The 14,369-nt window shown below is 40.2% G+C and overlaps 1 protein-coding gene across 3 annotated transcripts in view; it reads right to left on the bottom strand.

The window, feature by feature from the left end:
• ZZEF1 (zinc finger ZZ-type and EF-hand domain containing 1) overlaps positions 1–14,369 on the bottom strand; it is a gene marked incomplete at both ends in the record, with an annotated part of 120,432 nt that overhangs the window by 85,461 nt on the left and 20,602 nt on the right. For all 3 annotated transcript variants that reach the window (XM_079726042.1, XM_079726040.1, XM_079726041.1), the window contains 4 exons: positions 1,064–1,274; positions 2,712–2,911; positions 4,401–4,572; positions 6,140–6,334. In XM_079726042.1, the coding sequence (XP_079582168.1) occupies positions 1,064–1,274; positions 2,712–2,911; positions 4,401–4,572; positions 6,140–6,334 (778 nt within the window). The remainder of the gene's footprint in view (positions 1–1,063; positions 1,275–2,711; positions 2,912–4,400; positions 4,573–6,139; positions 6,335–14,369) is intronic.

Genomic DNA, 14,369 nt, shown 5'->3' with positions numbered 1-14,369 from the left:
GGATCCTTTTGCTACAAAGGACATTACCGAGACAACTAGCAAAATTTGAACAGGATCTGAGAATTAGATGGTAGCAATGTGTATGAATGTTAATTTCCTGATTTTGATGGTTGTAGCAGCATGTTCTCATTTTCAGGAAATACATACTAAATAAAATATTCAGGAACCATAGGGCATCAGGTTAGCAAATTACTCTCAACTGGCTCAGGAAGAAGCTACTTTTTCTTTTTGCATAGAATTTGCATTATTTCTCAAAGTTTGAAAATTTTTTTATTTTTTAAATTTTAAAACAGGCAGGAAGAAAGGAGTCTGGCCAAATATTACCCTTCAGATCTAGCAATGCCAGCAGTATTATTTGCTGAAGAGTTTTATTTAATAGCAATAACAAAGCTCAAAAGACATCTACAGAACGAAATATTAGCTATCTCTTTTATCTGATATTTTGATAGCCTGCGCTAAGAGTGCCCATTATCAGTTACTAAACTTACATATAACACGAATACTTCATTGCTACTGAAGCTGGCTGCTTTGCCTTATAGATTACCACTGAGTCTTTTTGCCCTAACAGTTTTTAGAAGAAAATTTTCAAAGGTACTCTACATTTAAAAATAAATTAATTTGGTGTCCTTGAAAAGATTTGACTCTTTATTGAAAAGAGCTTTCAACCTAGGGCCTAGGTCCAAAGATCTAGATTCAAACTGATGCATCACTGCCTGGTCATATACCTCAGGGAAGGTCACTGTATCCTTGTCTATAAAACAGGGATAACTTTTACAGATACATTTTATGACATAAGTAGGTAAATAATATATAGCATCTGATGGTGTTTTATCCCATATAAATTGCTATGTAAATGTGAACAATTGTTCCCCAGTGGATAAGGAAGAGGAATGGCATGTGGGACCCCCTCACAAGATAGGAGCTGAAGGTACAAACAGGAAACAACAGGGCACCTGGGGCCCAGATGTTGACTGAGTCTCGATGATCAAAGGCTGCTCAGTGACTCGCCCTAAAGGGTTAGAGAATGAGCGCCGTGACAAGCCTGGAAAGCAGAGCGACTTACTGAGTGTTGCGTAGCACTGTTTGGACAAAGGCGGGATTTGTCTCCATGGAAGCCGTCACCAGAGATGTCAGCAGAGACCAATACCATATTGCAGAAGCATCTGAGACTGAGACCCCAGACTTCTTGACTCTCTGAAAGCCAACAGCCCTCAGACCATGAATTCTAGTGTCACATCCATCACTAAGACAACGCTTTATGTTAATCTGGACATCTGTCAAGCGCAAACAACAAATTCAGTATTGGATTAACTTCTTCAGTTCAGCAAATTCTAGGCTTCCAACTAAAAGCAAGATAGTAATTCACATTTCGAAAAGAAAATTCTGAAGATATACTTTGATGCCAGAAATAAACGATGTGTGCAATGGAGCTAGTATATATAATAAATTTGTCAAAAAAGCACTGACCAATCTAAGGAGTCAAAAGAATCATGTGTAAAACTAAGGGTGGCTTAAATCTTTATATCACAAAGCTTCACAGGCATTTATGAGTTCTGATAATTAACACAAAGTGCATTTTTAAAATCCTGATTAAATACACGGTAAGAAAATGACTAAAAATATTTCCTAGAGTTCCGAAATTTGGATGTTGTTATGAAACAGCAGCTGGCTCATAGCAGTTGTGAGAATTTCTTTTTAATTATCAAGTCCAGATAAATGGTACAGGCATGACTCACTTTTAAGAGCTGTCGTAATTTCTTATTTGGGTTGGAAAGGAGGTGAGAAGTTTAAAAGGACACAATTCAGAGAAAAGACCACCACAGTGTGAGACAGGAAGCTTCTACTCCACAAGCTTAACTACTTCTTTGCCCAGGGGTGAGACACAAAGACTCTACCTCCCCAGGCCTCAGTTCCTTTGAGCAAAGTAAGAATACTTCTTTTGGCCCAGGAAAGCATTAGAAGAAATGAGACAAAACATGAAGCATTCCGGCTCCCTGAATGAAATAAGCCTGGAAAGAAATCACAGAATTGTGATTATTTCCAAAATGCTATGTGTGAAGCAAGGTTATAATAGTATAAAAATGGAAACAACCTAAATGTCCAAGAATAAAAGGCTTGTTAAAATTAAGGCATATTCTTACAACACTAAATAAAGGTGTGCATGAATATATGATAAGACAACACGTTAAAAAGTCACAAAAGAGCGTGTACAAAATATCACCTTTTTTTGTAAAAAGATATGTATAGATATATGTAAATATATATATATGCAAACCTATCTTTTATTTTTAAAAATGTGTATATATATATGTGCGTGTGTGTGTGTATTGATACACACAGACATACACACACACACACAGAAATATAAGAAAAGGTCTGGAAGGATCCATACCAACAGATTCACAGCGACAATCCCTGGGTAGTGGGATTTTGAATAATTTTTATCTAAATATTTCTAATTTTCTAATAAGAAAACAAAAATAAAATATTTTTAATTAAAATAGGCTTTACTGCTTTTCTATAACATTTAAAAACACTGAATAGGCGAAATAATGACCACTTTCATGTATATGATGAGAAGCAAATCAGATCTCCAAAGACAAGCAAACAGCTTTTCTACTTCAGAGGTCTTCCCGCCAAAAAACATGACTTCTTCCTCCCCTCCCAATCCCCTTAGTTAAGAAGGGCAAGACGTATCTTGGTTGACTCACAGAGCTGACTGATGTTGGCATTTTCCAGCAGTGTCACATAGCCAGTGACATTGCTGGGAATGTGCACGTCGCGGACTTCCTGAAGATCGCTGGCACTCCTCCCCACAGCTACAGTCACCTGCTGCGGCATGTAGCTCTGGTCAGTGGCAGCCACTGCAATGGACAGGTGCCTAAGCACAACATCTGGCTTCATTTTTAAACTGGAAAACACGGAGAGCAGAAACTACAAGTGTTTATACAGGTTGAGAACTGGCAGGGCCCACAAGTCCCATCTCTAAGATCTTACATGTGATATACCACAAGACTGATTCCCCTAAAAGCAACTAACTTGAAATGCTGGCTATTAGTTTCAAAGCCCTTATGACCGTCCCAAGTTTCTAAAATTCCTTTCAGTTCAAGATCAATCTTCTGTTTCTTTTTAAGCTACTAATACAAGCAGGAAAGTACAATATGAACAGTCTAACAAAATCCCTTTACCTGGCAAGAAGCAAATTTCTAAACTGCAATGCAAAGAACTGGGTATATTCCCTCATGTATAGATGGCTAAAGAGCATATTTATCCTCTATGAGAAAACAAGGTAATTATTTCTATTTCCACCAACTGAAATCAGCCCATTTTCCGAAGGGACAGGTGAAATTTTAGATAGCAGCTTCATCATAGTTTACTGTCATCTATTCCACTCCAGTGGGGGAGTTCCCTGGAGGTTCAGTGGTTAGGACTCCGTGCTTCCACTGCAGGGGGTACGGGTTCGATCCCTGGTCAGGGAACCAAGATCCCCCCACGTGCTGTGTGGGGGTGGGGGAAAAAAATTCCACTCCAGGATTCCTGACCACCCCGTTCCCTCTTTCTCTACTAAACTGGCCAACTTAGTTGTACACAAATTTTTTAAATGTGCAGAAAAAATCTTGAGAAGTAAAATCACATCAGATATAAGAAAAGTACTTGTCCCTTGTGATATTAATCTTCCTGAAAACCTAGTGAAAAATATCTGAAATCCATATCATAAAATATTAGTCAAATGCTAATTTTCTCCCTTAAAATACCAAGTAAAGAAATTATCCATATTTATGAATATATGAACCAGGTTAGATAATTTTACATGATTCCTTTAACTTGATTCTTTTCTTTTTTAATAATTTTTTTAATAGATTTTTTTTTTTTTTTTTTTGGCCGCATTGGGTCTTCGTTGCTGCACGCGGGCTTTCTCTAGTTGCAGCGAGTGGGGACTACTCTTTGTTGTGGTGTGCGGGCTTCTCATTGCAGTGCCTTCTCTTGTTGTGGAGCATGAGCTCTAAGTGCGCAGGCTTCAGTAGTTGTGGCACATGGGCTCAGCAGTTGTGGCACGTGGGCTCAGTAGTTGTGGCTCGCGGGCTCTAGAGCGCAGGCTCAGTAGTTGTGGCGCACAGGCCTAGTTGCTCTGTGGCATGTGGGATCTTCCTGGACCAGGGCTCGAACCCGTGTCCCCTGTACTGGCAGGTGGATTCTTAACCACTGCACCATCAGGGAAGTCCTAACTTGATTCTTAAAGCATCTTTCCAGATAGTCACAAGAAGAAAAACACTAGCCAGTTAAGTAGAAAATATTCTAAAATTTTAAAAAATAATTTTTTAACACATTGATGGGGTAAGAGAAAGAAAGTGGATAATTTTCTTGGACTTTCACTCAAGAATTGGTATTACAGCACCCACCGAATCCAGTGTGAGCGGGCACTGCCATCTGACTGCCAGTATGATGACGTTTCTCCATTTGTCATCTTGTCAATGTCTGCAGGGTTGGAGGATGTTTCTATATAAGCATAGCACTTTGCTACTGACTTGAGTTTGTCCATCTCTGGACTTCTAGTTAGATCTCCAGGGCTCTCTGCAAGAAAAACCAGATTTTATCATGACATCTCTTTCACAAAGAATTTTTTAAAAGATCATTTAAAATATCTAGCAGAAAAATAAAATAAAATAAAATAAAATAAAATAAAATAAAATATCTAGCAGAAATATGCTTGGCACTTTGGCCCTAGAAAAATAAATGCTCCTTAAAATCTCCTTCCAAATTGGAGAACACGTATAAAGCAGAAGGACTGCTCCATGAGCTGACTGTAGTACAACACAAATCCACTGATATATCTGCAAAACCACCCAAGAGATGAATATGATGTCTTATAGTTTGAATTTACATTTCTTTAATTATGACTGAGATTTTTTTTAAGCCACTTGTTTGTAAGCCACTTGTGTTTCTGAGTATGGCCTGGTCCTGCCCTCATCTATTTTTGTTACTGGGTCACAAGTCTTCTTATCAATTTATATATTTTATGTACATTATGTAATGTATATATACACATACATAGTAAGTAATATTTACTGACTGTTTACTGTGAACCAGGAACTTTTCTACACATTTTTATGTATTAATTCATTTTAGAGATGAGGAAACTAAGGCAATTAGGTAATTGCCCAAGGTCAGAGTTAGTAAAAAAAAACTGAGTCTGTCACAATGTTACAAAATATACTTTTGTTCCCTAAAATGTCATTTGTCTTTTGACTCTGCTTGTATTTCTTGCTGTACAGAAATTTAAATTTGCATACAGTCTAACTTATTAATCTTTTCTTTTGTAGTTTTTGAGTTTCATGTCCTGCTCAGAAAGGTTTTCCCATGTCAGGGTTTTTAGCTCTTATAGCTTTCTTTTTGGTTGAACTTTTTAATCCATCTGCAAGTCATTTTCGTGAATACAGTGGGTTAAGAATCTTGTTTTATTTTTTTCTGCAATTGGCTAACCAGTTCCCTAACCCAACTTGTTTGCTAATTCACCTTTCCAACCTGACATGTAATGCTAACTATATCTGGTACTATGTTCCCACATGTATTTGGGTCTATTTCTGGACTCATTATGTTCCACGGACCTGCCAATTCACAGTATCAACTTTTGTTGTGGTCACTAAGTGAGTCTGTAGTGGCTTCCCTCATTTACTGAACAACTATTCACAGAGTACCTACTACGCGGCAGGCATAGTTCCAGGTGCCAAGTATAATGAAGCGGACAGACAAAAACGCAAGTAAATACTAATGCTACAACCTCAGATGACAGTAAGTGCCATTCAGACTATTAAACCTGCAAAGGGGATAGTAACCAAAAGGTGGGGAGTGGCAGGGGTGGGGGCATTAGTTAGATAAGAGTAATGAGAAAAGGCCTTCCTGAAGTCACATCTGAGCGGAGACTTGGGGTTATGAAGAGGGTGAGAGGGAGGGGGAGGGGAAGGAGAGGGGGAGGGGAAAGGCAGAGCAGGTCACATTCTTGTGCTACAAACTGGTCACTATTACGTTTTCAGAAATAAAAGCAGGGAGAAGTGTTGGCTCATCCTATCAATAAATACCACACTTGGAAGAAACGATGCTCACGCCTTCTCAAGAACACCCCCCACCCCCGCACACGTACCCTTTTCTTTTTGTACCAGTTGATCCAGAGAGTCCTTCAGAACAGAAGCCCTCATGGTGCTCATGTTATTGCAGTGGTCCAACATAGGGTAGGGGATGACGGTGCTAGAGAGCCGGTTGCGATGCAGGAAGCGCAGGATCATTGACGAGTGAACATCCAGGCCCTCCTTGGACTCTGAAAATATGTCTATGAAACCTAAGCAGACAAAATCCATCTTTGGTGTTTTCGGGAACCCACCACAGTAGTTTCCACATCCCCTGCCTGGCGGCCTCTCTGAATTAGCTGAATTAAAAGCAGCTGGTAAGAATCCTCACTGATAGTTTCAGCTTTAATCATTGAAAAATCTAAAAAGGCTTTTAAGAAGTGAATCAGTGGTAATCTCAATTTAAAAATTAACTTCATTGTAGTTTAACAGAAAGTTTAGAAGACTCAGAATAGTGATTATTTGTTTCAATCCAAGCTTCAAATTTTTATAAGTTTAATTTATAAACCTAAATACTAACTTGAAATTTTTAAAGAAGTTTTGCATATAGAATGTGGGCTAGGAATAAAGTTTATCACGTTAGAGAGTAAAGGCATAACTGCTTTTATACTAAGCTACAAAAGACCACAATAATGAAAATATAACCACTGCCCTGACCACAATTCCCGATGGCATCTCATAGTTTTTAAGGTCCTTCCACACACAGCACCTCTTCTGGTCCCCACAATAAGGTGGGGGGGGTGGAGGGAAGGGGAGAGAAGGCACCGAAGGTACTGGTATCCTCCTCTTACAACTGAGGAAAATGAGGCTCAGGTGACAGACCAAGACAACAAAAAGGGGTAGCTCCTCGCACTGCCTCCGGGTGCTCCCTCCACCATTCCAGTTTTTTCTCTCCAGTGTGGCTCCTCTGGAGTCTCCCCCATCTGTCCATCTCTCTGGCCACTGCCCAGGCTCTGGCCTCAACACCGCCCATTCATACCCCTCCCCAGATATCCTAAGCGGCTCCCCTGGCTGCGTTTTGTCTGACATTAACTTGAGTAATCTTACAAAAACACAAAACAGGCCATGTCTACCCTGTTTAAAATCCTTTCATGGTTCCTCATAACCTACAATAATATGTTTTGAACTGAGATGCACATAACCCAGGCGGTTAAGTCAAGAGAGAATAGGGGGCCGGAGGAAGATGGCGGAAGAGTAAGACGCGGAGATCACCTTCCTCCCCACAGATACATCAGAAATTCATCTACACGTGGAACAACTCCAACAGAACACCTATTGAACGCTGACAGAAGACCTCAGACCCCCCAAAAGGCAAGAAACTCCCCACATACCTGGGTAGGTCAAAAGAAAAAAAAAAAAGAATAAACAGAGACAATAGGATATGGACGGGACCTGCACCAGTGGGAGGGAGCCGTGAAGGAGGGAAGGTTTCTACACACTACAAGCCCCTTCGAGGGCGGAGACTGCAGGTGGCGGAGGGGGAAAGCTTCGGAGTAGCGGAGGAGAGCACAGCAACAGGGGTGCGGAGGGCAAAGCAGAGAGATTTTGGCACAGAGGATCGGTGCCCTCAGGCACACACCAGCCCGAGAGACTTGTCTGCTCGGCCGCCAGGGCGGGCGGGGCTGGGAGCTGAGGCTCGGGTGGGTATCGGCTTTCAGTCGGAGCGCAGGGAGAGGACTGGGGCTGGCGGCAGGAAGAGACCCTGAAGGGGTTAGTGCTAGCCCGGAGGGAGTCCGGGGAAAGGGTCTGGAGCTACCGGAGAGGCAAGAGACTTTTTTCCCTTTTGTTGCCTGGTGCGCGAGGAGAGGGCATTCCCCTCCCTCCCCTCTGCCTGAGTGAGGCAGAGCCCCCGAATCAGCGGCTCCTTTAAACCCGTCCTGTCTGAGCGAAGAACGGACGCCCTCCGGCGACCTACGCGCAGAGGCGGGGCCAGGTCCAAGGCTGAGACCCGGGAGCTGTGAGAGCAGAGACAGGGAAATCTCTCTGTGCAGCCTCCGAGGCAGCGGATTAAAGCTCCACGGTCCATTTGATGTGCCCTGCGTCTGTGGAGTGCATGAATGGACAGCGAATCATCCCAAATTGAGGAAGTGGACCTTGAGGACAAGATTTAAGACTTCCCCCCCCCCTTTTTTTTTTCCTCTCTTTACAACGAATTATCTCAAATTAAGGAGGTGGACTTAGCAAGATTTCAGACTTTTCGCCCTTTTCCTCTTTTTACAACGAATTATCCCAAATCGAGGAGGTGGACTTGGAGAGCAAGATTTTTGATTTTTCCCCCTGCTCTCTTTTTGTGAATGTGTATGTGTAATCTTCTGTGTAAGATTCTCTCTGTATAGCTTTGCTTCCACCATATGTCCCAGGGTTCTATCGGTCCGTGTTTTTTTTCAATAATTACTTTTTAATTTTAATAACGCTACTATATTTCATACTTTATTCTATTTTACTTTACCTGCTCTTTCTTTTTTTCCTCCCTTCCCTTCCTCCCTCCCTCCCTCTGCTCCTCCTTTCCTTCTTTCTTTTTCTTTCCTCCATCCCTCCCTCCCTCCCACCCTTCTTCTTTCCACTTTCTTTTTCTTTCCTTCCTTCCTCCCTCCCTCCCTCCTGTCTTTCTTTCTTTCTTTCCTTCCTCCCTCCCTCCCTCTCTTCTTCCATTCACTCTTCCTTTTGCTTTCATTCCTCCCTCCCTCCTCCTTTCTTTCCTTCTTTCTTTCCATCCTTCCTCCCTCCCTCCTTTCTTTCTTTCTTCCTTCCTTCCTTCCTTTCTTCCCTTCTTCCTTTCTTTCAATCTCTCTTTCTTTCTTCTACTAATTATTTCTCTCTACTTTTTCTCACTGTTATTCTGAGCCGGGTGGATGAAAGGCTCTTGGTGCTGCAGCCAGGAGTTAGTGCTGTGCCTCTGAAGTGGGAGAGCCAACTTCAGGACACGGGTCCACAAGAGACCTCCCAGCTCCACATAATATCAAGCAGCGAAAATCTCCCAGGGATCTCCATCTCAACACCAGCACCCAGCTTCAGTCAACGACCAGCAAGCTACAGTGCTGGTCACCCTATGCCAAGCAACTAGCAAGGCAGGAACACAACCCCACCCATTAGCAGAGAGGATACCTAAAAACATAATAAGGCCACAGACACCCCAAAACACACCACCAGACGTGGACCTGTCCACCAGAAAGACAAGATCGAGCTTCAACCACCAGAACACAGGCATTAGTCCCCCCCACCAGGAAGCCTACACAACCTACTGAAACAACCTTAGCCACGGGGGACAGACACCAAAAACAACGGGAACTACGAATCTGCAGCCTGCAAAAAGGAGACCCCAAACACAGTAACATAAGCAAAATGAGAAAGCAGAAAAACACACAGCAGGTGAAGGAGCAAGATAAAAACCTACCAGACCTAACAAATGAAGAGGTAATAGGCAGTCTACCTGAAAAAGAATTCAGAATAATGATAGTAAAGCTGATCCAAGATTCTATTTCCCAGATCCAAAATCTTGGAAATAGAATAGACAATATGCAAGAAACAGTTAACAAGGACCTAGAAGAACTAAAGATGAATCAAGCATCGATTAAAAACACAATAAATGAAATGAAAAATACTCTAGATGGGATCAATAGCAGAATAACTGAGGCAGAAGAACGGATAAGTGAGGTGGAAGATAAAATAGTGGAAATAACTGATGCAGAGAAAAATAAAGAAAAAAGAATGAAAAGAACAGAGGACAGTCTCAGAGACCTCTGGGACAACATTAAACGCACCAACATTCGAATTATAGGGGTTCCAGAAGAAGAAGAGAAAAAGAAAGGGACTGAGAAAATATTTGAAGAGATTATAGTTGAAAACTTCCCTAATATGGGAAAGGAAATAGTTAATCAAGTCCAGGAGGCACAGAGAGTCCCATACAGAATAAATCCAAGAAGAAATACGCCAAGACACATATTAATCAAACTGTCAAAAATTAAACACAAAGAAATCATATTAAAAGCAGCAAGGGAAAAACAACAAATAACACACAAGGGAATCCCCATCAGGTTAACAGCTGATCTCTCAGCAGAAACTCTACAAGCCAGAAGGGAGTGGCAGGACATAATTAAAGTGATGAAGGAGAGAAACCTGCAACCAAGATTACTCTACCCAGCAAGGATCTCATTCAGATTTGATGGAGAAATTAAAACCTTTACAGACAAGCAAAAGTTGAGAGAGTTCAGCACCACCAAACCAGCTTTACAACAAATGCTAAAGGAACTTCTCTAGGCAAGAAACACAACAGAAGGACTATACCTACAATAACGAACCCAAAGCCATTAAGGAAATGGGAATAGGAACATACATATCAATAATTACCTTAAATGTAAATGGACTAAATGCTCCCACCAAAAGACACAGAGTGGCTGAATGGATACAAAAACAAGACCCATATATATGCTGTCTACAAGAGACCCACTTCAGACCTAGAGACACATACAGATTGAAAGTAAGGGGATGGAAAAAGATATTCCATGCAAATGGAAATCAAAAGAAAGCTGGAGTAGCAATTCTTATATCAGACAAAATAGACTTTAAAATAAAGACTATTAGAAGAGACAAAGAAGGACACTACATAACGATAAAGGGATCGATCCAAGAAGAAGATATAACAATTGTAAATATTTATGCACCCAACATAGGAGCACCTCAATACATAAGGCAAATACTAACAGCCATAAAAGGGGAAATCGACAGTAACACAATCATAGTAGGGGACTTTAACACCCCACTTTCACCAATGGACAGATCATCCAAAATGAAAATAAATAAGGAAACACAAGCTTTAAATGATACATTAAACAAGATGGACTTAATTGATATTTATAGGACATTCCACCCAAAAACAACAGAATACACATTTTTCTCAAGTGCTCATGGAACATTCTCCAGGATAGATCATATCTTGGGTCACAAATCAAGCCTTGGTAAATTTAAGAAAATTGAAATTGTATCAAGTATCTTTTCCGACCACAACGCTATGAGACTAGACATCAATTACAGGAAAAGATCTGTAAAAAATACAAACACATGGAGGCTAAACAATACACTACTCAATAACGAAGTGATCACTGAAGAAATCAAAGAGGAAATTAAGAAATACCTAGAAACAAATGACAATGGAGACACGACGACCCAAAACCTATGGGACGCAGCAAAAGCAGTTCTAAGGGGGAAGTTTATAGCAATACAATCCCACCTTAAGAAACAGGAAACATTTCGAGTAAACAACCTGACCCTGCACCTAAAGCAATTAGAGAAAGAAGAACAAAAAACCCCCAAAGTTAGCAGAAGGAAAGAAATCATAAAGATCAGATCAGAAATAAATGAAAAAGAAATGAAGGAAACGATAGCAAAGATCAACCAAACTAAAAGCTGGTTCTTTGAGAAGATAAACAAAATTGACAAACCATTAGCCAGACTCATCAAGAAAAGAAGGGAGAAGACTCAAATCAGTAGAATTAGAAATGAAAAAGGAGAAGTAACAACTGACACTGCAGAAATACAAAAGATCATGAGAGATTACTATAAGCAACTCTATGCCAATAAAATGGACAACCTGGAAGAAATGGACAAATTCTTAGAAATGCACAACCTACCAAGACTGACTCAGGAAGAAATAGAAAATATGAATAGACCAATCACAAGCACTGAAATTGAAACTGTGATTAAAAATCTTCCATCAAACAAAAGCCCAGGACCAGATGGCTTCACAGGCGAATTCTATCAAACATTTAGAGAAGAGCTAACACCCATCCTTCTCAAACTCTTCCAAACAATATCAGAGGAAGGAACACTCCCAAACTCATTCTACGAGGCCACCATCACCTTGATACCAAAACCAGGCAAGGATGTCACAAAGAAAGAAAACTACAGGCCAATATCACTGATGAACATAGATGCAAAAATCCTCAACAAAATACTAGCAAACAGAATCCAACAGCACATTAAAAGGATCATACACCATGATCAAGTGGGGTTTATTCCAGGAATGCAAGGATTCTTCAATATACGCAAATCAATCAATGTGATACACCATATTAACAAGTTGAAGGAGAAAAACCATATGATCATCTCAATAGATGCAGAGAAAGCTTTCGACAAAATTCAACATCCATTTATGATAAAAACCCTGCAGAAAGTAGGCATAGAGGGAACTTTCCTCAACATAATAAAGGCCATATATGACAAACCCACAGCCAACATTGTCCTCAATGGTGAAAAACTGAAACCATTTCCACTAAGATCAGGAACAAGACAAGGCTGCCCACTCTCACCACTCTTATTCAACATAGTTTTGGAAGTTTTAGCCACAGCAATCAGAGAAGAAAAGGAAATAAAAGGAATCCAAATTGGAAAAGAAGAAGTAAAGCTGTCACTGTTTGCAGATGACATGATACTATACATAGAGAATCCTAAAGATGCTACCGAAAAACTACTAGAGCTAATCAATGAATTTGGTAAAGTAGCAGGATACAAAATTAATGCACAGAAATCTCTGGCATTCCTGTACACTAATGATGAAAAATCTGAAAATGAAATCAAGAAAACACTCCCATTTACCATTGCAACAAAAAGAATAAAATATCTAGGAATAAACCTACCTAAGGAGACAAAAGACCTGTATGCAGAAAATTATAAGACACTGATGAAAGAAATTAAAGATGATATAAATAGATGGAGAGATATACCATGCTCCTGGATTGGAAGAATCAATATTGTGAAAATGACTCTACTACCCAAAGCAATCTACAGATTCAATGCAATCCCTATCAAAATACCACTGGCATTTTTCACAGAAGTAGAACAAAAAATTTCAAAATTTGTTTGGAAAAACAAAAGACCCCGAATAGCCAAAGCAATCTTGAGAACGAAAAACGGAGCTGGAGGAATCAGGCTGCCTGACTTCAGACTATACTACAAAGCTACAGTAATTAAGACAGTGTGGTACTGGCATAAAAACAGAAAGATAGATCAGTGGATCAGGATAGAAGGCCCAGAGATAAACCCACGCACATATGGCCAACTTATCTTTGATAAAGGAGGCAGGAATGTACAGTGGAGAAAGGACAGCCTCTTCAATAAGTGGTGCTGGGAAAACTGGACAGGGACATGTAAAAGTATGAGATTAGATCATTCCCTAACACCATACACAAAAATAAGCTCAAAATGGATTAAAGACCTAAATGTAAGGCCAGAAACTATCAAACTCCTAGAGGAAAACATAGGTAGAACACTCTATGACATAAATCACAGCAAGATCCTTTTGGACCCACCTCCTAGAGAAATGGAAATAAAAACAAAGATAAACAAATGGGACCTAATGAAACTTCAAAGCTTTTGCACAGCAAAGGAAACCATAAACAAGACCAAAAGACAACCCTCAGAATGGGAGAAAATATTTGCAAATGAAGCAACTGACAAAGGATTAATCTCCAAAATTTATAAGCAGCTCATGCAGCTCAATAGCAAAAAAACAAACAACCCAATCCAAAAATGGGCAGAAGACTTAAATAGGCATTTCTCCAAAGAAGATATACAGACTGCCAACAAACACATGAAAGAATGCTCAACATCATTAATCATTAGAGAAATGCAAATCAAAACTACAATGAGATATCATCTCACACCAGTCAGAATGGCCATCATCAAGAAATCTAGAAACAATAAATGCTGGAGAGGGTGTGGAGAAAAGGGAACACTCTTGCACTGCTGGTGGGAATGTGAATTGGTACAGCCACTATGGAGAACAGTATGGAGGTTCCTTAAAAAACTACAAATAGAACTACCATATGACCCAGCAATCCCACTACTAGGCATATACCCTGAGAAAACCATAATTCAAAAAGAGACATGTACCAAAATGTTCATTGCAGCTCTATTCACAATAGCCCGGAGCTGGAAACAACCTAAGTGTCCATCATCGGATGAATGGATAAAGAAGATGTGGCACATATATACAATGGAATATTACTCAGCCATAAAAAGAAACGAAACTGAGCTATTTGTAATGAGGTGGATAGACCTAGAGTCTGTCATACAGAGTGAAGTAAGTCAGAAAGAGAAAGACAAATACTGTATGCTAACACATATATATGGAATTAAAAAAAAAAAAAATGTCATGAAGAACCTAGGGGTAAAACGGGAATAAAGACACAGACCTACTTGAGAATGGACTTGAGGATATGGGGAAGGGGAAGGGTAAGCTGTGACAAAGGG

This window comes from Hyperoodon ampullatus (genome assembly GCF_949752795.1).
Source record: "Hyperoodon ampullatus genome assembly, chromosome: 19".
NCBI classification, from domain to species: Eukaryota; Metazoa; Chordata; class Mammalia; order Artiodactyla; family Ziphiidae; genus Hyperoodon; species Hyperoodon ampullatus.
This window is presented reverse-complemented; position numbering and strand designations above follow the sequence as displayed.